The following is a 24,059-nucleotide window of genomic DNA, read 5'->3' as shown; positions in this document are numbered from 1 at the left end:
AATTTCAAAACCAAGAGTTTCCCCAATAAGTGGCATACACCGTTGGACAGATCTCGACGAGAGGAATCGGAATATGCCAATAAAATATGTTCAAGCACTGTAAATGTTGGATAAAACTGGCAAAATTTGAATTTTTACTGTAGGAAGATCCTTTTATATTATTGCAAATTGTTGAACAAATTGTTTGTCAATCAATTGTTTACGGCATCCAACAATTCAAATAATTTTCAATTGTTGCCCTGTATCAATCCACTAAAGGTAAAACTGATTTTGTTTAGCCAATTTTCTGTAAAGCTTTTACTTTAAAATTTCAAAGATTCATCCGTTCAGTTTAGCTTTCTATAAAATAAAACCTTTACATATTCATATAAACAATTGATTTGTTATATCTTATTACATAGAAACTGCATAACAATCTTTAGTTAAAAGGAAAAGAAAGAATATACAAATTTTATACGTCCAACCTCAATTTGTGTATCTACATGGAGGCGATGTATTTGTGGATGAATAATAAACACCATGCACGCGCGCTATAAAAGCAAAGGCAAACAAATTTGGGTGTGCGAGTGCTGCCAAAGGTGATTTATATGCAAACAAATTATGAATGTGTGTGTGCTTCAAATACGCATTTTCGGTTAGAGCTTCTCAGGAGAGAGAATAGGAAATTTCCTTCCTCTCTATATATCCCGACGATGAATGAAATGCCATAGCGCTCTTCTTTAAACACGCACTTGAATGGTCCGAGAATGCAATAGCGTGTCGCACATTATTATGATTTATATTTGTCCATATAAAGCAAAAGCTCCGAGAAAAGCAGTCTGTGCAAGTTTTCGCGAAATTAATGAGCCGTCACTATAAATTTCCATGAGCGGATTTCCTCGTTTTAGTTTCTGAGTAACTCTTTAAGCCTGAAATCTCTCTCTAGTAACTTGACTGTTGTTTGATTGATGCAAAAGCGAGAGCTTTTGAAGATAAAGCTCCCTTCGCATGGGCCGGCATACTCCGCCTGAACACCTAACTAAACTGAACACTGTAAATATATAGACAGGAATTTTTTAGTTGTTTAGATCTATATGGCTCAATTAAAACCAAATTCAAATTTTAAAACTATTTTACAGGGATTTAAAGAGGCATGATACTGCAAAAGCCTGGAAAATGCTTGTTGCCAATGCGTAAACTCATTCCTTAAGATTCAGTTTAAGCCTAAATTGGCCTAAGAAGCACTGTAATTTTTTGAGAAAATTGGCTGGAAAATTACCGTGCTTTTATAATGGTGATGGCTGTCTCCTTACTTGAAATCCGATTTAATTTCAAAACCAAGAGTTTCCCCAATAAGTGGCATACACCGTTGGACAGATCTCGACGAGCGGAATCGGAATATGCCAAGAAAATATGTTCGAGCACTGTAAATTTTGGAGAAAATTGGCAAAATTTGAATTTTTACTCTAGGAAGGTCCTTTTTTATTATTGCAAATAATTGAACAAATTGTTTATCGATCAATTGTTTATGGCATCAAACAATTCAAATGATTTTAAATTATTGCCCTGTATCATTCCACTTTAAATCTCATTTTGCGAGCCAAAAATTGGGCCTTTAGGATCCTAAAGCGTATGACCTTTTCTTTCACAGCCTCAGTTAATTTATTCCAGGAACTGAGGGTGAGCAACAATTAAATCCCCGTCTCCGTCATTGTCATCACGGTCTTTTGATAAAAAAAAGTCTTAATAAAGTGGTGCGTTGTTTGTCGGGCAAAAAGAGCGTTTTGTAAGCTCCACAGCATGCATGACAGACTGCTTTTTATTAGCAGCAGCCAGACAAAGGGGATCAGCTTTGGGAATGATGAAAATTTAACGCCCTGATAGGCTAAAAGGCTTTCATCAGCGCGTTTTAATGGCCACATGTGAAATTTAAAAAATCCTGTCGCTGGCACAATCCGCGAGAGCTGTACGTTCTGTAAACTGATCGGAGACTTTGCATATCTGCTAACTAAACTCGGAGTTTGCTTACACAAGTGTCGTGCTGTCGAAAAGCGAGAAACTTGCAGCCGAGAGTTTTGTTCAAGGAACACACACACACAGTCTGTGTTTGCCTTCAGTGTACCACGAAATTTATAAATGTACCCAACCTACAGCAGCAGGGGCTGCGTTGTGGCGTCGGCTGGCTGGCTGCGAGCGAAAACTCGGCGCGCGGTAGCACGCGGCATAGATATATATCCATAAAATATGCGTGTGGGCATAAATCTCTATTGATCAAGTCCGCAGCTCCATTATGATCGGACTTTTAGTATCACCGCGCGCACCGATAATTTATCCTCGGATCGCTCATAATTTATGCTTTAATGTTCAAAGTAGCGGAGCGAGCCGCAATTTAGCCGACAATGCTTTTAAAGCAAGCCAAGAGGGTCTTCCTACAGGCCCATCATCGACGCAAATTTTCTGAATACTTTTGGAAATAACCGCCGCCTATAAAATTTGCATTTTACTGCCTGCCTAGTTCACTGGTAAACTTTCACCACGCCTCCCATATCCAACAGAGAGAAGCGTACATTATTCTTGTTATCCTACATCCTTACATCCGAAATTGGGCTCTATTTCATATCAAACGAAATAATAAATATAAACGGTTTGGCAACCACAATAACTCTCCCAGGTATCTTTTGAAGATTATATGTTATTTCCTTGGCATACCTGTTTTTACTCCAAAGAATGATTGGATCCTCATTTTTTCCCTGTCATCGATGGAATAACTGTTGATGCTTTCGAGCATCAAACACATCAGTCTTTTTTATAAAACCAGAAACCCATTTCAAATAATATTCATTCTCAATCAGAGCTTCGTTTTTTTATTTTAAAATAAATCTTGCGTAAAATTCTTCTTAAAACATGGAAGACTGCTCGGATCCTTCATCATGCTCTTAATTGACCTTTTTGAAAACATGCATAATCACACTTGAGAGAGTAGGGCGCATCAAAGGAAATGAATGGAAGTTGTTATCTCGCTGCTGTTACCAAAGACGAGATTTTCTTGATTTCATAATCGCGCCTCTCTGTAAATGATTCATGAGATACGCTTCGTTATAAAAGTTTCATAACTCTTCCAACGTGCATATTTAAACCTCTTTAACCATTTTACGCAAGTCTTGTTGGAACAAGCTCGTTTAATTAACAAAGTAGCGAGAAAAAGGAAGAGAGAGAGCTCGCAACCGCAGGGAGATTAGTGTTCCACTCTTTTATTAACTGGTGCTGCTCGCCTCCGCGTTCATATATTCCATTACAGCAAAACACGATTTTCCAGCAGCTGCAAATCATACGCGTGTATATATGCTTTCGACTGGATGCGCTCGATCCAATTACGGCGCGGAGAACAAAATTCGCTCTCTCATTACCATTTTGAAGGCGCTGAGCGAGAAGAATGCGCTGACACGGTTGTCAATTATGGTACCACCCGCTCGTTCCTTTTGTGGAGATGAAGTGAGGTTCGCTGCTGCTGCCACTGATGATGATGATGATATCTGATCGAGTGCGTCAAACAAAAGGGCTTGAAAGTGAGCAGCTCGAAAGAATTGTCGGGCGCGATCGATGCGTCAAATTTGCATGCAGTGGCACATCAAAAGGCTAATTACTCTCCTCTCTAAAAGAGCACGGCCCGAACTCTATGTATTGGCAAACTGCGTGCTCGTTTTTGTGAAAGCAAAAAGCTAGCCGATATCTGCTCAACCGCTCACGACACCGTGTTTAGTGCCGCTTTCAGTCGCCAGCAGTGGCCATAGGGACTTGTCCAAAACGAAATTGCACCTTTGCAAATTTTTCCCCTGAGTGCTCCTACTTTAGATTCAGTTGGCAATCATTTTGCATGAGTGCTCTTTGCCTGGATATCGGGAAAATGCGAACTACTGAGCCATGAAAATCTCGAAATATCGACTGGCAATGTTTATTTTGCATTTGAAGCACGAACCGAAGTGAAAGATTTAGTTTGTTTGTGGTTTCGTTCCCAACGGGGTCTGCTTCATATTTCGAGAAGGGATACATATTTTCGGATTGTTGATTTGAATCTGTTTGAAAGACAGAAGAGTAGTTACATAAACCTATATCAACTACGCAACATATTTATTTCTAGTTCCTCAGCCCAGCGTAAATTTCAAATCGAAACAAACGAAAACAAAATTCCAAACGGCTTTAGCAATATCTGGAAATGTCTTATTTTGACAAGAAGACTATTGGAATAGTTAATAAAAAACTGAGCAGAACAGAATATTTTAGCATATTTTATTTTTTAATTCTCCTTCTATGCTGGTCAAATAGAAATGTTCCATTTTTACATAATGGAATTTGGCTTTTACAGTCTCAGAATCATAATCCCAGTAAGATATTCATTCCATTTATTCCCTTGAGCCTCAATTTTAAGAATTGTAACTGGGAGGCACATCGGCGCCGACTCGTCACTACTTGCTGGTTTTCGCACTTTCCCAGCGGCTCTGGCGTTTCAATTAAAGACCTAGGTGCGACGAGGAGGCGAAAAATGGCCACATTGGGTCTAAGCTCATCTGCGGCTCGGCGGTTTTATTGAGACCTGGTGAGCTCATATCCCACGGGATGTGCTCGAGAGCAGAGGTTAAAAAAATTAAATGAGCGTGACAATCGCGCATCAATGCTGAAGACTTTATTGCGGCAGGGAATTACTACTTTTGGTTCTCAATAGCGACTATTTATGATTTAAATTAGTCGTTTAAAAAAATTGAAGGTTTTAATTACTATTTACAAAATTTTGTTTTATCGTAAAATGTGTTAAAATGAAAATCACGTGCGTCCTTTATTTACGTAAAAAGTGTTAAGAAGAAAGCACTTTTCAAAACGTTTGGTATCTCTCTGTTTTAGGAATGTCCGGCACTACTTGAATTGAGAAGCGTGATCGGTGGTCGCGATGGACCTCTCGGCAGAGGAAGTTTTCATGGGGGGCTCAAACGACAGCGAGCTGGATGACAACTACACCGTGCGGCACCTGAACGTGACCGAGGAGCTGCCGATCAAGTACGCGCAGCCCCTGTACGGCTACGTGATGCCCTTCCTGCTGGTCGTCACCATCATCGCCAACACGCTGATCGTGGTGGTGCTGTCCAAGCGCCACATGCGCACCCCCACCAACGTGGTGCTCATGGCCATGGCGCTGTCCGACATGTTCACCCTGCTCTTCCCGGCACCCTGGCTCTTCTACATGTACACCTTTGGCAATCATTACAAACCGCTCTCGCCACCCTCTGCTTGTTACGCTTGGTGAGTTCATTTTTAAAAAAATTAATTTGTTTCTCTCCTTTCTTTGTTCAAATGGGGTTGACGTTAAAGAATAGCCTAATAAAATCCTTTTTAACTTAAGAAGAAATAATATCTTATAAAAAAGCTGAAATTTTTGAGAAAATTGCCTCTAAAAGTTGTTGAAAAACTTGTTTTATTTCGCCAGAAGGGAAATTTCGCTCATATTTTGCATACCATTGGATAAATCGCACGAGAAGGATCGAAATCAAGCAAAAAATCAATTATAAAAATGTGTAATTTTGACTGTTTCTCGGTCTTGCTTCAATTTTTGCACGCAGTGTAGAGATAAATGGTTGCTAAATTTCACAAACAACAAACTCAACTAACTATTTACTTTGGTCAACGATGCCACAAGTTCTTAATTGCTGGCCTGTAAAGCTCTTCCTTAATGTATACTGTATTTAGTTGCCAAATTACTGTATGGGCCACTTAATATGGAACGCAGTTGTTTTTAATTGATTTAACTAATTAAATAAGGCATTATTTCCGGCAAATAACCTTTGAAGACAATACCCAGGAGGGCCAAGCTGAAATAGGCACAGACTAAAAAACATCAGTTTACATCCACATTAAAAAATATATGTGATGCTGAGGTTGCCAACGTCCACAATTTACACTGATCAAACATCAACATTTTGTTTTCGAATCTACCAATTTAAAAAGATCCTAAAACTCGCAAGAACGTTTAGATGGATAAATCCACAACTTGTACATAAATTCACCAATTTTTTAACATTTTTATTTTTGGAAGCTTCAACAAGTTGTAGATTCATCCAGAGAAACGTTTTTTTTTTTGGCAAATTTTTGGATCTTTTTAAAGTTTTATTGGATTAAAAAATAAGTGGATGTTGCTAATCTCAACGTAAATGGTTAATTGTGGTTTATGCTAGTTGGATCATTAATGTATTATGCATATATCGTGATTAAATTTGTTTAAGATATCGATATCATCAATTCAAATTCAAGATGGGTTGATAAAACAATTTGATTTCCGAAGACCTTTTTGAAAAGGAAAAAACGTTCAGATCTTTTGCGCTTACGAGTTTAAAGTTCCATTCGTTTCATTGTGTATCAGAAAAATTTACTTTTTTTTATGTAATTGAATTTTCAAATCAAACTTAATCAGAATTATGAAAATTAATTCTTCCTATGCAATCGTTTGTCTCAGGTACGCGATGAACGAGGTGATACCTGCGCTGTTCCACACGGCGTCGATTTGGTTCACGCTGGCGCTGGCCGTGCAGCGCTACATCTACGTGTGCCACGCGCCGGTTGCGCGCACGTGGTGCACCATGTCACGGGTGAAGAAGTGCATCGGCTGGATCACGGTGCTGGCCATCCTGAGCCAGGCGACGCGCTTCGCTGACAGAAACTACGTGTCCGTCGACTTCAAGTGGCGCGGCGAGACGGTCCAGGGATGCAGCATGGAGTACTCCTACCTCGTCACTCACATCATACCCATCGACACCTACTATGTTACCTACTTTGGTTTCAGGTATAATTTGCTCAAATGGATATTAATGCTCATTAGCACAAGTATTATTTATTTGTAATTTTTATAAATAAATAACACAGAAATTCCTCGCAAGCGGAGTTTCCCTGTTTTATTTTAAAAATTTAATGAAAATAAATGTATATGAAATAAATCTTCACTATAGGATCAGCTTCCAAAATTAATAAATTTACGGTCCTCACAGGACAAAATCCCGATTTTAGTTAATATTTCTTTGGCAAGGACTACTTGCTTCTTGCTGTTTTGTAAAAATATCCTTTTAACCTTAAATTAAAAAAATTTCTAAATATTAGGAAAAAGTTAAAAACTTCTCAGGTCGCTGTTAAAATTTGTGAGAAAACCGGCTGAAAAGTTAACATGCTAAAATCAAGCGGCGGGCATTGTTTCCTTACTGGAAATTGTGATTTATTTCTCAATTTAGGGAAATATGGCTCATAATTTGCACACCGTCGCGACAAGAAGGATCGAAATCAAGCAAATAATCATACATTTTTCGAGAAATTTGGCAAAATCAACATTTCCTCGGTCCTAATTTCATTATTGCACATTATAGAGAAAAGCTGTTGCTAAATTTCACAAACAATTAAAGTGGAATGATACAGGGCAACAATTGAAAATTATTTGAATTGTTAAATATGCCATAAACAATTGATCAATAAACAATTGATCAATAAACAATTAGTTCAACAATTTTCAATAATAAAAAAGGACCTTCCTACATCGGATTTCAAGTAAGGAGACAGCCCTTACCATTTGAAAAGCACGGTAACTTTCAAGCCAATTTTCTCAAAAAATTACAGTGCTCCTTAGGTCAATTTAGGCTTTAACTAAATCCTAAGGGACGAGTTTATGCATTGGCAACAACAATTTTCCAGGCTTTTGCAGTATCATTCCTCTTTAACTCAATGAACTACTTGCCAGCACAGTCAACAATTCAAATTAATTGTTGGCCTGTAAAGATTCACTTTTAAATGTTCTGCTGTATTTTAAATGTCAAATATTACCACATTTTCGACAAAAAGCATTTGGTGAATTAATTTGCCGACCAAGCTCTTTATGAATACATTTGCAATTAGTATTTCTGAAAATTCCGCGAACAGGACTCATTAACCCCATTAACCCTAATATTATACGCGAACACGCGACTCATTACTCATTACATGGAATTGAAATAATTGTATAGCAGCTAATTACAAACAGAGAACACTGAAAATAAAAATTGAATTCGTGTTTCAGGGTGATATTCGTGCACATGCTGCCGTGCATTTCGCTGGTGCTGCTGAACGTGCTGCTGTTCCGGGCGATGCGCGTGGCGCAGCAGAAGCGCGAGCGGCTGTTCAAGGAGAACCGCAAGAGCGAGTGCAAGCGGCTGCGGGACTCGAACTGCACCACCCTGATGCTGATCGTGGTGGTGACCGTGTTCCTGCTGGTCGAGATCCCGCTGGCCGTGGTCACGGTGCTGCACATCGTGTCGTCGGGCGTGACCGAGATCCTCAACTACGAGGTGGTCAACGGCCTCATCCTGTTCATCAACTTCTTCATCATCGTGTCGTACCCGATCAACTTCGCCATCTACTGCGGCATGTCACGCCAGTTCCGCGAGACCTTCAAGGAGCTGTTCATCAGGGGCACCGGGTCGTCGGCCATCGGCGGCACCACCGCCGCCGAGAGGACCAACACCGGCATCGCGGCTAGCCGGAGGGGCGGCTCCAGAAAAAACGGCAGCACTTCCAAGTACTCGCTCGTCAACGGGCCTAAGACTGCGTGCACCAACGAAACCGTCTTGTAAACTCTGTGCGTGTGCAGTTTGTGAACTCGACAATGAATGGTGCTCATATTTTTCTCCAAGGACTGGTGCGATGGTGCACGGATTTTAAATGCTGCAGGCTATATCATAATTTTAATTTACAACGGTAGAGAAAGGTGCACCAAATTCGGAATTTTCGTAATTATTTAACCAAAAACCAAACCACGATTAATTTACATTTTTTAACTATGAGATTTTACCCGCTAAATCTCTTGAAGTTTTTTTTAAGTAGCTTTTTACTATATTTAATAAATGTTGATTGTTTCATCTTGACCACTGCATATGATGAAAATTGCAAATTTAAGCTCCGTACCTCTCATCTTCATAAATTGACCAAAATATACAGAAATTTAAAAATAAATAAATGTCTTGGCCAATATCTCAGAACTTCGAACGAATATTTATTGTTTCTTATTTAGACAAAAAAATCATCTCATCTACGCATCTTTCTTGAAGAACTTCAACATTATTCATTTTTTCCAAAATAAATCAGTCGGTGAAGAACCGAGGTTGAAAATTTCGGAGGCTGAGTTTTGCAGATTTTTAAACCAAAGATTGCTCATGTGCACGGAAATCGTGAATTTTTGCGCACAATTGCACAAAACTCTGAATGATACGCTTGCAAATGAATGTAATTATCATATTCGACGAGTGTTCACTAAAACACGCCGACGATTTTATTTATACTACGTATGATAAACTGGGTGCTGGTCCAAACAATTTATCATTAAACGACCTGAGTCGAAAGAGAAATTCCAGGCCTTTTATCTTAATTGAGAAAATCAGAGGGATCAGAATATGTTTAATGTTGTAACTATTCATGCACTTGCCATCTAATTGAAACAAATCTGAATGGGTGTATAAATATGTCTCAATATAATTAAATAGTTGGAAAACACGTGATTTGCTCACAGCTAGATGTTAATTAAACACATAGAAAAAAGATGGTAATAAAAATTAATACGCATACACACCTGTATTATCTGCTTAAATGTTTTATTCTTGTCAAAAAACGGGAAAAAATCCTATTGCGTGTTGAAAATGTTAAAGATCTATTTAATGGAGCTGTGTTATTTTGTTTTCAGAACCTCTTCTATCGATTTAATAAAACGTCGCGAATGGGTGTTTACAGACGCCTGAGCCCCTTATTTGTAAACATCCATTTGCCAATTAAATTTATGTTTGCACCTGGAATTCCATCCTATGCATTTCTCAATCGCTGTTATCTCTGTCATGAAACTCGTTGTTTTATTGATGTCATATAAAAATCATTGAAAATAACAGTGCCGTTTCCAACCGAGAAATGATGAACATGTATAATTAATTGTTGCTCGTGGATTCCAAATTTTAATGTTTTAGGGTTTGACAGTGCCAAGTGGAAAATGAACAGTATTATTTAATTTCCAAAGTTCATTTGAGTGCGTGATGGTCTTTTTTATTCTCGTCCGTTTACTATTTTACCGAGGAATATAGCTTGTGAAATGCAATGTATGAATATCATCTCAAAATTAAATTTCCGGTGGTGTGAATGGGATGTACGCAATTTAGTCTCAAATAAATGTGGAGCAAAAGAATATTCATTTGTCTTTCATTTCGATCGCAGATCCAAAGATATATAAACTCTATAAACTAGAGCGTATTCCAAGACAGGAAACTGAAACAGGAAACAAGAATTCCTGCTTTTTCCTGGAATTCCGGCAGGACAGGAAAATATTTTTCAGGAACAGGACAAGACAAGAAGTTTGTTTCAAAACAATTCCATTCTTGGTCTATTTTATATCAAAAATACCTCATTTATAGACAGCATTACTTTTCATTTTGATACTGCCTTACAATGTTTACTTTCTGTCAAAATTTTGAAATCTTAAATTTATGAAAAGATACTTCTATTTTGCACACATGAAGTTCATAATATGTGTTGCTGGTGTTTATAATAAAGGTCTTATGCTTAATGCTATGAAAAAATGTTATTAAATGATATAGCGAAAACGCTACTTTTAAAATTTATTTTTTTTTGTTTCCTTCGTTTTTTAAGTAAAGATTTTTAAAAATGTGAATTATTTTTTACTGGGCTAAATAAATTTTTCAACTTTGTAAAAAAACGATCGTTAAATTTTAACACTCAATATGAACTTCATGTGTACAAAACAGAAGAATCTTTTAATAAATTAAGATTTCAAAATTTTGAGCATTTCTCACATCACGTCTGGATTAATTGCTACCACAATTATTTCAAGAACCGGTTTCAGGATTGTCATTCGACAGTTTTGGCTGTATTATTTGAGCTGTACATCGGTGAAAACCTATAAAAAGACACCAAGTTCGATGAAATTGGAAATTTGTAATCTCAGGGTCACGTCAGGGACGGACCCTGAAGGTCGATTTGAAACTTCCTTGGTCTACCCTAGGCCCTCCTGGTGTTTCTAAGCAAGTGAAATGTGAAAAACATCAACTTTACGAACGAGAGGCGAACTCGCCGCTCAAAGTCCACGCGCGGTCAAGCGGCCTCGAGCAGTTTTTCAAACTTCAAATTCGAATTGCAGCAAAAGTATCGCGATTGCACCTATGAAACTTGGTGTGCTTGTGCAGAATTTCACGGGCAACATTTCAGCCCTGAACCCCAAAAAATCGTAGGGGGCTATCATCCCTTAATTTTGAATTTTCAAAAAAAGGTCACAAAAGGTGACCTTGACCTTCGACCTGCGAATTTTTTGTAAATGCAAAAGTTGTTCAGGATCAAAAACTAGGTTGGGCAGTAAAAGTTTCAAGGTGATAACTCAACGCAGTCAAGAGTTGCAGTTTAGAATTCATTAACTGAATTCGTTTTTTGGGTAATTTTAGATACCGAAAAAATAAGGAACGCCCCCATTCCCGAGCTTTAAATGTGGAATTTCGCCATCTATTAACAAGCACTTTGAGCAAATATGACAGGCATCTAAAAATTTCAACGCTGAAAAATCGCGTCCAATCGACCTCCAATCTCGCAAATAACTGCTCAACTATAAATATTTTTCCAAAAAACCTAAAAATTATGACGACGTTTACAATTTTGCTCTAGAGCTTTAATTAAAATGCACAACTCTTTAATTATAGTCAGTGGTGTTCGAAAAAAACAAGCGTTTTATGGAAACAATCAACTGTATCAAAAAATAACATTATTTTAGGGTTTTTCTGCAATTCTTTTTCGTTTTAAGCACTTTTTGTTGGATACTAAATTCTGTGCGGGGTGAATATTATTTTTTCCGTTTTGTTCATAAAGGGGAATTAGATGAATTAGAAATTATATACTCTATCAAAATTTAAACACTTAGAAAATCTGTCAAATGGAAGTTTCAAATAATTGAAAGCAAACAAAAAATATTAATATGGAAGAATTAGAAGACCATTTTGTATATTTGAATTAAATTTTAGAAAAAAAAAAACAGGAAAAAACAGGAACAGGACAGGACCGGAAATCCAATTTTGGAACAGGAACAGGACAGGACAGGAAATTTTTTTCCCGGAACAGGTCAGGACAGGAACAGAAAAACCTTTCTTGAATACGCTCTACTATAAACTGATAAGCTATTGATTTTAAAATTTTAAATAATTTTTCCCTCATTTTTGCTGTGATCTCTCTACCAAAAAATGTTGAATGAGAAAAAATACAAAATTAAAAATGGATTACACAAGATTTGTTTATCATTAATTTATTTTATTAAAATGATAATTATCATGTAGGGTATTCATTTTGGACGAAAGTTTGTCAAGAATTAGTCAAATTTATAAATCTAGTTAGTTAATTATCTAAAACAAATTATTAAAATAATTCTCCTCAAAAACGTCTTTCTGTTAAAAGCGGGGCCAGCATGAATCAGTTTCAGGAATGGAACTAAATTATTAATAATTAATTATCATATTATTATTATTATTATTAGCGGTACCGTGGCAATTCGCACTGATTCCACACATTGCCTAGGACCAAACGAAAACAAAAGGGTTAAGAAGAAGCCAATGACCTCACTTTTTCGTTCTTTTCTTTATTTTTCTGTTGGCAACACTTCAAAGGCCGCGCCCCTTTTATCGCCGGCTAGGTTGGCAGCTGGCAGTGCCGGCAGGAGCCCAAACCCAAACCTCGAACAAAAGCAACCCAAACACAGCAAGCAGAAAGAAAGCAACACACTACCAGAAGACTAGAAGAGTTTGAAGAACCGTCTTCTCGTTTTCACGTTTCTTTACCATGGAACACAGACCTTCGGCTAAAAATGTTCTGCACAGTGGATACCACCATCCTGTGCTGCGGACATGGCAGTGTCCCAACACGACCGTCCGGCCGGAGAACCTGATGTTCCCGATTTTTATCATGTAAGATCTTTGACCCTAAAACTGCTTTGGTTTTTAAATTAAAGTTAATGACCTTTCCGCAGCGATGGAGATGATGACGTGCAGGAAATCACCAGCATGCCCGGAAATTATCGGTACGGAGTCAATAAGCTGAAGGAGGCCCTCCAGCCCATCGTGGACGACGGCTTGAAATCCGTTCTTCTTTTCGGCGTGGCTCAGAATCTTGCCAAAGTATGACATGAACGTTTGGTTTCGCCTCTGCATTCTCTTGATTTAAGATATTGTTTTCATTTTAAAGGATGGTTTAGCAACCCATGCCGACTCCAGTGACAATCCAGTCATGAGGGTCATCCCAAAGTTGAGGGAATGGTTTCCCGACCTTCTTATCGCATGTGATGTAAGTGAACAATGAACAGCCGTGCAACACATAAAATTTTCTCATCCATTAGGTATGCTTGTGCGCTTACACAGATCACGGACATTGTGGAATCCTCGGTGCGGATGGTTATCTGGACAACCAAGCCAGCATCGAGCGAATCGCCCGTCAAGCTGTAAACTACGCCAAGGCTGGTGCCCACATTGTCGCCCCCTCGGACATGATGGACGGACGAGTATGCTGCACTTCTTGTTTTCTCTCGGGCATTGAATTAAAGCAAACCATTCCAGATCGGGGCTATTAAGGAGGGTTTGACAAAGGCTGGTCTCGGATCCAGGGTGTCTGTCTTGTCCTACGCTGCCAAGTTCGCCTCCGTGATGTATGGACCCTTCAGAGATGCAGCAAAATCAGCGCCTGGCAAGGGCGACAGGAAAGGCTATCAGCTGCCCCCTGGAAGTGCAGGCTTGGCTGCCAGAGCAACAGTAAGTTCGTTGGTATCAGGGTTACACTTGCTTACCAACCAGTTTTTTCACTACTGGTTTTTATCGCTCAATTTTAACCAGTTTCATTTGCAAGAAATGAATTTATTCCCTATTTCCCACGAAAACCCTAAATTTGTGGTTGGAGTTGTCAAAATTGTTCACATTTATTCTTTTTAATTGACTTTCGCTGCCTCAATGTCTCCAAGAATTTATCTCTGACAATTTTTCAAGTCAAGGTCATGAGCTAATAATTTGAAAATTATCAAAAACTGATGTGCAAACATTGCCTAAAAGAAACTGGTTAAAATTGAAAAAAATCCGTTTTTTGCAACCCTGGTTAGTATTTAATTTATAGAATGTTCGTTTTCGTTGACGCTTTTTAAAAAGTTAGTTGGATTTACCAGATGACTTTCATGATAACCTTAGGCAAATCGCTCGCATGAAATGCTGGGCAAAGATTAATCAACTTTTATAATTGCCAATCTGCTATATTTATTAATAGGTAGAGTTAGTTTATCATTTTTCAAAATTCCCTATTTGGATTTATTTTGTTGTAAGATTTCCCCTTCTAAAAGCAGGAAAATGAAAGATGCATTCAAACGCATGATGAGGAAATATACTTTCAACTAATGTAACAAACACTTGTCAGGATAGGCAGCTAATTTTAAACCCTCGCGTCAGCTACAAAAGATGGGTGATATTTTCGAACTTGTGAACATGCAAGGAGTTGTTTCCTCACGGAGTGGGTGATGACGTTGCCTATTATCTTATTCTTGATTTGTGCTTGACATTGACATTTGAGTGCAATCAATTCTTTCCATTTGCCCAGGATTTAAAGTGCCCTGCAGCTTAGCTTAATTTTCTGCTGCTCGAACAGCTGCTGTAAAAAATGAGATAGTGTAATGCCAAATTATCATAATTTATTATAAAAAAAAACTGAAAAAATACACTAATCAAAATTTATAAAATAAAATTTTGCTGTTTCAAGTTTAATTTTTTAATTTTCAACAGTCTGTTTTCAGAATTAATGGCCACAGAATTGTTGTAAAGTGATTTAAAATTCAATTCTCGTGTTCCCATGCTTAATAGAAATTGTCAGCCTTTGTTAAAGTAAACTCAATTGGTTGTTTCAGCTCCGAGATGTGGAGGAAGGCTGCGACATGCTGATGGTGAAACCTGGCTTGCCTTACTTGGACATTATGAGGCAGACTAAGGATAAGCACCCGGAATATCCCCTCTTTGTTTACCAGGCAATGATGATTATTTGCTTTGATATTGTTGCCAATTTGATTATTTTGCTCTTTAGGTATCAGGCGAGTTTGCAATGATCATTCACGCGGCCAACAACGGTGTTTTTCAACTGCGGCCAGCTGTCGAGGAGACTTTGCTGTCGATGAGGCGTGCTGGTGAGTGTCAAAATTAATAATTTTCCTCATTCTAGCTCACAATGAGCCTAACATCACGATTTATTTAGTTTTTGTCATTTTGAAACACTCGCTGGAGTGACGCGATTCTCACGCATATTTGTTTTATTTTTTGTTCAGGTGCTGACGTGATAATTTCTTACTTCACGCCTCAAGTACTGAAATGGATCAAAGAAGCTTAAAAATGTTTTGCTGTTTTTGGGCATTTTAACGTGTCGGACTGAAGAGAGGATTCTAGAAACAAATGGGTTGGTTTGATGGTGTTGTTACAATCTTGTATTTTATATCTTGTTGACAGTTCATGGTATTGTACTTGTTTTTGCTTCTCTAAAATTGCACTCGATGTCACGTGTCATTCTTTTTTTTCTGGGAGAATATAGACATTTATTTTAGCAAAAACTCTTGGCGTGTAATGATTTTTATATATAAAAATTCAACTATGAGTATCATCCTCCTTCTGGTGCGCTACACTTTTAGTGGAAGTAGTTGGCACTGCAATAGAAAACAGAAAGGGTTTAGAGGAACTTCCAATTAAATAGTAATTATACTCTCACCATCTGGCAGAATACTCGGGTTCATCACAAGTGAGAGACTCGTCGTTGACCACCTTTCCTTCTCCGCAAGAAACAATTCTGGGGTATCCGTTGACGCAGGTCACGAGACGGCCGCACTCGCCAATGTTGAAACGGGGGTAGGGGTTGAATTTGGCAGAAACAGATTTAGGGTCGACCTTCTCAGGGCACTTGAATCCAACAACAGCTGCAACATGAGATATTTTTGTTAGTTGGTCCTTTTTTTATTTAGGTTTGAGATTAAAATAATCAAATTTTTCAAAATAATTATCAAGTAACTTCCGTTTGGGTGAATTATCCTATACTGGAAATTTTATTCATAATAAAAACCTCATTTTTGTAATTTTAGTATCACCTTCGGGGTTGCAAACATCAAGAAGCAGATCGGGCCAGTTGCAGGAGTGAGTCCTGTCGTCGTAAGCGAGGCCAGCCTCGCAGTGGGCTTCATGGGGAACACCGAACGCGCACTTGTTGTATGTGGTACTGCAGGGAGCGTTGGGGTAGATTCCGAAAGCGAACTCGCAGCCGGGAGCGTTGATGGGAACCACTGCAGAGAAGCAAAATTTTAAGCAAAAGAAAAAAAACTAAAAGAGTGTTTTTAAACTGGATTTTTTATAGTTTTAATTTTAGGAACACAAAATATCTCTCAACTTACATTCAGCCTTCCTGGTGCCACATTCAACGGCCCAGTGGTAGTTGCAGTGCTCGTGAACATTGCCCTTTCCGTCGTACAGGAGTCCATTTTCGCACTGCTCGAGGGTCAGGGTGCCATTGGTGCACTTGAAGAAGTGGTCGCAGTACTCAGGGTGGGCGTAGGTCTGCACGCCGTAGGGCTCTGGGCAGTCGGCCGTGGGGGCTCCGAGAACTGGATTTAAAAAAACATCCAAGTTTTTAAATACTGTTTTATTTTTCATTCCTTTTTATAAATTAAATGGAATAATAATTGAAATCATTCTATAAGTAGATTATTTAAGTAATCTTTGTAATATTTTTCTCTTTACACTGCATTAAACAATTAATAATTAATTTTTGCTGACTGCTTTTGTATCGGCTGTAAATTTTGATCCTACAGAATATATTAATTGACTTTCTAGTGCAGAACAATGTCGCTTTACATTTCGATTGATGGAATTGCGAGAAAGCTTGATTATATCTGTTCAGTAGGGACATAGACTTCCCGCCGCGCACCAATCACTTTGCCGATCGACACTCTCTCGAACATGTGCACACACGCGTATACATATTAATTAGAGGAACTCATATATGTGAAGCAGGGTTGTCGGTAGTTTATTGCTGAAGGAAATCAGGTTGATCTGTCAAGCGTGATCGGCAGCGCGCGCGGCATCGAAATATAATTCTGACTAACATAACGAGTGAACGAACAAGCGAATCAGCAGCAGTGAAGGGATTTTATTCAATTTCAGTCAGTCGGTCGATCGGGTGTGGCCGTTACATTTCCAAGGCCGAAAAAGAAAGAATATTTCATTTACGTGCTCTCTCGGCGGCAACGGCGGCGGCTGCCGCGTTAAAATCGACAATACGCGTTCGAGTTTATTGAGAAACGCTGTGCACCTGTGCGTTTTCTCACGAGCAATTATTCCGCGTGCCAAATGCACATTTTAGCGTCGGTGCAAGGACACGCATTTAATTGCAGCGACCAAACCTGATTGTGCCAAGTTCACTTCTTAGTGGGAAAAATGCAGTTTCTAAATATACTCTCTATGCAACATTCTCAAAGGACGAATAATCTTAAGAAATTAACGTGTGTTTAATGAGCCAGGGAAATTAATTTCTTGTCCAGTTTCTTGCAAGCGAATTGGAAGTTATTAAGAACTTCAGGGAATTGTTGATATTAAGTAACCATTAAGAAGTCACTGTGTTTTCCTCGTGCGAAATTTATCAACTTCTCATGACTATCGTGCGTTTTTTTACCCAATCCTTGCCAAAGTCACGAAATAATCAATTTCGCAAAGCTTCCTTGACTCACCATGTCGCCACGGCCTTGCTAATGATTTAACTTCCTGGAACGCAGGTACTGATTTTTAGAAGCGGTCCAGCACGACCCTTTGACGATGCCCGGAAATGCTCGATTAATTCTGACGAGAGAAAATCAGACAAACTTGACAGACGCACGCAGCTCTCAGTGAAAGGAAAAGTGATACGGAATGCGTGCGGGTCTCATTAATACGGCGCGCGGCAATTAAATGAGCGCGTGTAGCGTGCGGTTTCTCTGGTTAAATAACAGCCGACCGCGCGGTGCATAGCCACGGCTAAAGACCGAAAATATTTGCGTGGCGCCCTGTCGAATTCACCCTTATTTATGACGAAGCTATAGGGTGGTTGGGTACTCACCGGAGGTGGCAGCGAGGAGCGTGGCCAGCACGACGTGGATCGCCATGGTCGAGCAACAATGGACTGAGACTACGGCCCAAGTCCTGCCGAGGAGTCTCCCTTCCCCTTATAACCCATGGGGCCCTCTACCTCTTTATTCCAGCATACAAACATCGATATTATACACATTTTCTCAAAGGAGCTGACTGCCTCCTTTACTAGCCCTACAGACGTGAAAGTATTTTTAATGCGTGCCGCGCGCTCAGGCAAGTAAGTTTCCTAACGCCGTCGTGTGTCGTACACATATTCGCCGTGGTAATTACACCGAGACAGACCGTGGCCGGCTCTGGAGCCTGCCCTAATCTCGATACTTACGTAACACGTGCCAAATACATTGTAGGCCATTTATGGATTGAACACGGCAAGTCAGACTGCCTGGCTTGCTGCACGTTTCTGACTCACTTTTCAAGCCAATTGTTGTCTGGTCGCCGCTGTGTTGGATTCGGGGAAAAAAATAAAAAGAAGAAAGAAGTAAAATGTGACAGGAAAAAGTGTGGCTGGGCGTGTTGATGTGAAATGTTTTGTTAGGATCGAAAGCACGAATTAGTTTACCACTGGTGAACGTTATGTGGTTTTCAACTTGATGTAGGAAGATAAAAATGATTAAAAGAAATTTTCCGAGATATGGATAGATTCTAATTTCTGCAAAAAATGGTATGGATGGAAAAAGAAAGGAAACAGGAAAGACAATTTGTCTGCTGCGGTTTCGTGTGAATGGAGAGTTAATTTTTTAAATTGTGCGTCACCCTCTTTCCAATTTTTCTATCCAAGTAATAAATATTTGAAAGGGTAGTGAAATGTGGCCGAATTTTATTTTCCTCACTTTCCGCACCATTGAAATGAATTATTGTAATTATCAAATTTGTTTAACTATTGCTAATTTTTGTCATTTCGTTTTATATTGTGCTTGTGAGGACGTTGAGGGTTTTAGTCTAAAATTGTGATTCCTGTTTTTACCCTGACTGTCTGACAATGAAGTGATTTAAACTTATTCAGCGAAGTCGAATTTCAAAAGTGATGTAAATGTTTAGCTGGGAGCAATCTTAGAGATTTGATTATTGTAAAACTTTGATTATGGGTTTGCTTAATTAAATTAATATTTTGTCAAACTAATAGAAATCCGAGAATGCAAAATAATAACGAACAACAACAACTCTCTCGCAATTAACAAATTTGTTTAAACTGCACTTATCATGAATAGGAAAGTTTATTGGTTTATATTATGGCACGAAATCCAATTAATTGCATTCAGCTCCATTCTATCTATTCTACAACAATTTTTATGGTAATATAGTGCTTTCTTCGGGCGTTAAAATCACTGCGCTTGCACATTTACATTCTTGTGCATGCTGCATAGTATAAAATTCAAATGTGAATAAGGATCAACGTACGTGCTCACTTGGTTCGCGTGAGTGATATTGAATGAAATTCGAAACTTGAAACTTGATTACGAGACAGTCGATAGGGCGTTGAACTAAAAGTTGAGCATGACTCATTTTCTACATTAAATTCGTTGGCGGATTTTTGCACAAATGTGTGTTACCGCATACAAGCACCTTTCACGAAAGCTTTCAAACTAATTAATTTTACTCTCGCAGAATAAATGAAGCAAACAGTCGTAATGCATGAATGGACAAAGTAAGCGGCAAGGTTTGTCAATTATTTACACATTTTGCAAAGCGCTTATTGCAACCCTCGCTTGTTTACCGAATGGAAATTGCCGTAATAATTTAACAGCGTGCTATTAAACAATTTCGAGTGACAACCCGAGAAAATGAGCTGGCCTGGATCAATAGATCACGTGGTTATTGACTCGCTCTGATTAAGTGAAAGCTTTTTACGCTGGCAAAAAACTTGAGCATAATATAAACGAGTGGGTACATTAGCTGGCAAAATACTCTCTCGTCGCACTTTTCGCCCAGCCGACTTTCATTCAGCCTGGTTTTTTATGCGCTTGTCGCGGGAGGAAAACAATTTTCGCATCATTGAGCTTTGAATGTAAAAACATGGGCTTTTCTCACGTAGATTTTCTTTCTCCCACTGCAAAGAAAAAACGCTTCCACGCGCCTTCTTATTGAGAAGACATTAGAAAATCGTTGACCTTTTCTGAATATTTTTCATATATGGTAAAAAAACACGGCGGTTTACTTTCTTTGGACTCGATAAAATTTCAAGGCTTTCCAGATTCTCATTCATGCATAAATCTTTGCAAAAAATTTGGCCAGACAAGTGGAGCAATTACAAACTCAAAAAATCAAGTACAAAATAACGAGCTTTTTTATTTGACTTGTGTTTCTTACATTATACTGCTTAAACTAATTATCTTGCGCAAAGTAAATCAAATTTTCAGTAGCTATTCCTGAACTTTTTGAGCTTTCCGAAGTCCTTCTTGCCGTCACCATCTTCATCGTCATACAAGTCCTTGAATTTCGGGTGATCTTTGTACCAGTCCTCGCTAAAAAATATTTATTTGAGTTATGATTTTAGTTGTTAATAAGATAATTAGTAATGACGATTAGAAGAGATTTCAAGGTTAGATATTTTCGGAACAAATCAAATACCACAGAGAATTATTTGGAACATGAAATTTTATTCAATTCACACTCCATTCTTAGTTTGCCGGTGTCAAAAGCAAAAAAAATAAACTATGTTCGCAGGCAAGAACGACATTAATCGAGAATCGCAACACAATTTTTGATATTTGAAAATGGGTTTACAGTTTGTACAGCAGCCCAATTTCATGGAGCTCTTTGTTGGCTTTGTTACATAAAAAAAAGATCGTTAAGGGGGACTAGGCTGGTGGCTGCGGGAGGCAGATTAATTCTTCCTCTTGGGGCTTCCACTGACGAACTGCTCGTTATTGCCTCCCTTCTTGAGGTTGGCCACCTCAGGGCGGTCCTTATACCAATCCTCACTGCACAAACAAGAAACAGTGCAGTTTTTAGAAACATGCCATGCAACAAGAAATGTAAATGTTATGGACGAATGAACAGGTGTCAAAACCAATGAACGTGACAAAGTGGAACAAATCAGGGTCAGTATTAATCCTCTACCGAACATGCGAGAGAAAAAAGCAACTCACCATCCGGGAACGTTCTCGGGATCGTCGCAAAGTTGCTTCTCCTCGTTGTAGACCTCTCCCAGGGAGCATCCCTGCTCGCGAGGGGTTTCTCCGTTCAGGCACACGTAGAACTTCTGGCAGTCCTCGGGGTGGGCGTACTTGGGGTGGTCAGCAGCGCGGCCGTTGGCGTCCAACTGCTCCTCCTTGGGGCAGGAGAATCCATCCTGAAGGACTGAAAAAGAAATTAATATGTTTTAAGATTGTATTTTTATCGGGTGGGAAGACTTACTGGCTTTCTTGCCGCAGGTGGCCTTGTCCTCAGCCTTGGGCCAAGCGCAGACACCGTTGTACTCGTCGAAAATGAGACCGGACGAGCAGTGGCTCTCAATAGGGTCTCCATCGATGCAGTTGTAGTAAATGTTGCAGACAGACGCGTCAGGGTGGGCGAAGTAGCCGTTGCGGCGGGGGCACTTTTCATTGCCACGAGCAGGCTCTGCAATAAGCGTTAAATGAAAACAAATTCATTATTGGGGGCTAGTTTTCAGGACTTACGCAGCTCGGTCCTGTCTCCGCAGTCAATTGTGAAGGGCAGGTCGCACTTGTTCAGCTTCCTGATGGTGACGTCGAATACCAAGCCGTCAGGGCAGAGTTTTTCTGTGGCGACTCCATCTTCGCATTCGTAATATTTGTCGCACTGCCTTTCGTCTTCGTACTGAGCGTATTTCTTGTCAGGACACCTGAAGTCGGCCGCACCTATAAAGTGAATAAAAGTTTAGATTAATTTAATTATGAAATGATAGTTGCTTTAAAGCCAGCCTATTAAGAAAAGTGGCTCCGTTGCAAAATGTAATTGCGTGTGTCTCACAAAAGGTCAATGTTCTTCCCGCTTGTGGGAAGCGGTTCGGTCCAAAGTGCTTCCAAAGTCACTTTCTCTCGTTTGGAACCCCCGAGGTTATTTTCGTCTTGCATTAAATAACTTTCAAATAAAAAACTTTCGCTACTTGCGACCCGAGAATCGTAAGACGCAGCAAATCAGGTTTTGTGACCGGCCCCGAGCGACAAAATGAAAGCAAAAGCTGCCTGATTATGCACACTGCGCAGTATAATCTGCGGTAGGTCCCTACATCTTTATTAAAGGCCAACCAAAAATTGCAAGCTAACTGTTATTGGAATATTGTAAATCGATTATTAATCGTACCGTTATTTTAGTTAGTTTAATGATTGCACTAATTCCAGTTAAGCTTTTCATTTTCGTCATGGATGTATAAATGCTTATGTAACAATTCCGAAGATATTTGATCGTAACTTACAATTAAATGTTATTTGCAAAAATTCATTAACTATATTCAATAAGTATAGCAATCATAAATTGAAATATAAAGCACAGTTATTCCTTAAGCCTTTCCATGAGCTTTGAAGTATTTTAGCGTTGAAGAGTTTTTGTTAAAGTTAAAAGTAAACTTACATGAGGCAGCGACGAGCGAGGCCACGAGGAGCAGACACTTTGCCATGGTGGTGTCTGGAGGCAAACTGAGCGTACGGCGGGTCCACGCGAGCCCTTAACTCTTCCCCTTTCTCCTGCACTTTCTCTCTGCAGCCGTGATGCGGTGGCACTCGCGCGATCACTCTCACCACACGCGGCTCCTCGTGTGTACGCGCCTATAATATGTAGATTAGACACGCGGTGGTAGGATGGCGTATATATCGAGCGTATTATTGTCACCCAGCCCAAAGTCAGCCATAGCGAGGTTGCATTTCCAGCGTCTGCCGCAGCACGCCAATTGAACTCTTTTTCTGCCTGATCGACGCCGCACCTATCTAGGCCACTTTTATGTATTTTATCCGCGAGCTGCAGATCAATCCACGTCCGGCTGCATAAATTCCACTTGTTTTTTCATTGCGTACCTTGCCAAATGCCACCTTTATTCCATGTAGAACACGGTTCTGAGAAAAACGCTCTAATGTTAATATAATATATAAAAAGTTTATTAACTTGAATAACTTGGCACCGTGTGGTTACAATCAGGAAATTATTCAATTAATAACAAGAAGTCTGCAAGACGGAAATATTTTCCTCTGCGTTACGAATAATTTGAATGAGTTGGTGACTGAATCAATGGATAGTAAAATTGCTGTCTGGATGAAGCCACAATTTCAAATACATTATTATTGTAAATATAACCTCAAAGAATGCACAGCAAATTAAGTCAAATAAGGAGAATTATATTTGCTCTGTGCCTTGACACAGAGTTTGATTGTTCTTTTCTAGTATATGTGAAGACAATGGAATACAATTTATTCGATTATTTCTGTATTTGCACTTAAATTAAATTCATTCTGGTTTATTTCTATAAAACAATTGTCTTAGTATACTTATAAATATTTAAAAATCAGGAAAATCACACTAAAGAGAAACTATAGGCATTAATTTGTAGTGTTAGCGAACAACTCGCTGAAACTCATGAATAAAATAGACGCAAAATTTACCATTACACTAAACACTTGCCACACTGCAGCCTAAAAGCATCTGACACTTTCCAAAAGATTTATTTTTATACGATGACACGTCTGATTTAAAATAAAATTATCATAAATTGCATGGGACTTTTTAATTTTGTGTTAATGGACTTAATATTTGCAACTGAATTTTAAATACTTTTGGCTGTCTTAGAGGACACCAAGAACACTAAAATGTCATGCATCACTTAATTAATAATATGCAAGTGTTGTCGAGGCAAGTTTTAATTTATATATCATAATTACTAAGTGATCAATCTATTAAATCTTTTCCAAACAACAA

At 38.9% G+C, this 24,059-nt stretch overlaps 4 protein-coding genes across 7 annotated transcripts in view; 2 read left to right on the top strand and 2 right to left on the bottom strand.

The window, feature by feature from the left end:
• The window catches only part of SPR (Sex peptide receptor), a 105,380-nt gene extending 95,174 nt beyond the window's left edge, over positions 1 to 10,206 (top strand). For all 3 annotated transcript variants that reach the window (XM_065488677.1, XM_065488678.1, XM_065488676.1), the window contains 3 exons: positions 4,876 to 5,271; positions 6,479 to 6,805; positions 8,060 to 10,206. In XM_065488677.1, coding sequence (XP_065344749.1) covers positions 4,922 to 5,271; positions 6,479 to 6,805; positions 8,060 to 8,612 — 1,230 coding nt within the window. In that variant the 5' untranslated portion in view covers positions 4,876 to 4,921 and the 3' untranslated portion in view covers positions 8,613 to 10,206. The remainder of the gene's footprint in view (positions 1 to 4,875; positions 5,272 to 6,478; positions 6,806 to 8,059) is intronic.
• A 2,546-nt stretch (positions 10,207 to 12,752) lies between these two features.
• Positions 12,753 to 15,634, top strand: Pbgs (Porphobilinogen synthase). The gene is made up of 8 exons (XM_065489445.1): positions 12,753 to 12,974; positions 13,037 to 13,184; positions 13,252 to 13,350; positions 13,403 to 13,564; positions 13,620 to 13,811; positions 14,945 to 15,061; positions 15,118 to 15,217; positions 15,356 to 15,634. The coding sequence occupies exons 1-8, from the start codon at positions 12,850 to 12,852 to the stop codon at positions 15,415 to 15,417; spliced, it is 1,005 nt and encodes a 334-aa protein (XP_065345517.1). The 5' UTR covers positions 12,753 to 12,849; the 3' UTR covers positions 15,418 to 15,634.
• Peritrophin-A (Peritrophin A) lies at positions 15,489 to 18,319 on the bottom strand. Its single transcript, XM_065489447.1, has 5 exons — positions 18,160 to 18,319; positions 16,463 to 16,672; positions 16,163 to 16,354; positions 15,790 to 15,994; positions 15,489 to 15,727 (listed from the first exon to the last, which is right to left on the bottom strand). Exons 1-5 carry the CDS (start codon positions 18,203 to 18,205, stop codon positions 15,709 to 15,711), a joined length of 672 nt encoding a protein of 223 aa, XP_065345519.1. The 5' UTR covers positions 18,206 to 18,319; the 3' UTR covers positions 15,489 to 15,708.
• A 2,133-nt stretch (positions 18,320 to 20,452) lies between these two features.
• On the bottom strand, positions 20,453 to 22,884 carry obst-A (obstructor-A). 2 transcript variants are annotated; one of them, XM_065489806.1, is made up of 5 exons: positions 22,725 to 22,884; positions 21,812 to 22,012; positions 21,549 to 21,752; positions 21,281 to 21,491; positions 20,453 to 20,653 (listed from the first exon to the last, which is right to left on the bottom strand). In XM_065489806.1, exons 1-5 carry the CDS (start codon positions 22,768 to 22,770, stop codon positions 20,545 to 20,547), a joined length of 771 nt encoding a protein of 256 aa, XP_065345878.1. In that variant the 5' UTR covers positions 22,771 to 22,884; the 3' UTR covers positions 20,453 to 20,544. The 2 variants fall into 2 exon arrangements, with proteins under 2 accessions (XP_065345878.1, XP_065345879.1); XM_065489807.1 differs by lacking the exon at positions 20,453 to 20,653 and adding an exon at positions 20,769 to 21,112.
• Between the last annotated feature and the right edge of the window lie 1,175 nt (positions 22,885 to 24,059).

This window comes from Cloeon dipterum, chromosome 4 (assembly GCF_949628265.1).
Source record: "Cloeon dipterum chromosome 4, ieCloDipt1.1, whole genome shotgun sequence".
Taxonomy (NCBI): Eukaryota; Metazoa; Arthropoda; class Insecta; order Ephemeroptera; family Baetidae; genus Cloeon; species Cloeon dipterum.
Note: the sequence above shows the minus strand (reverse complement) of the source record. Positions and strands in the feature narration are given on the sequence as shown.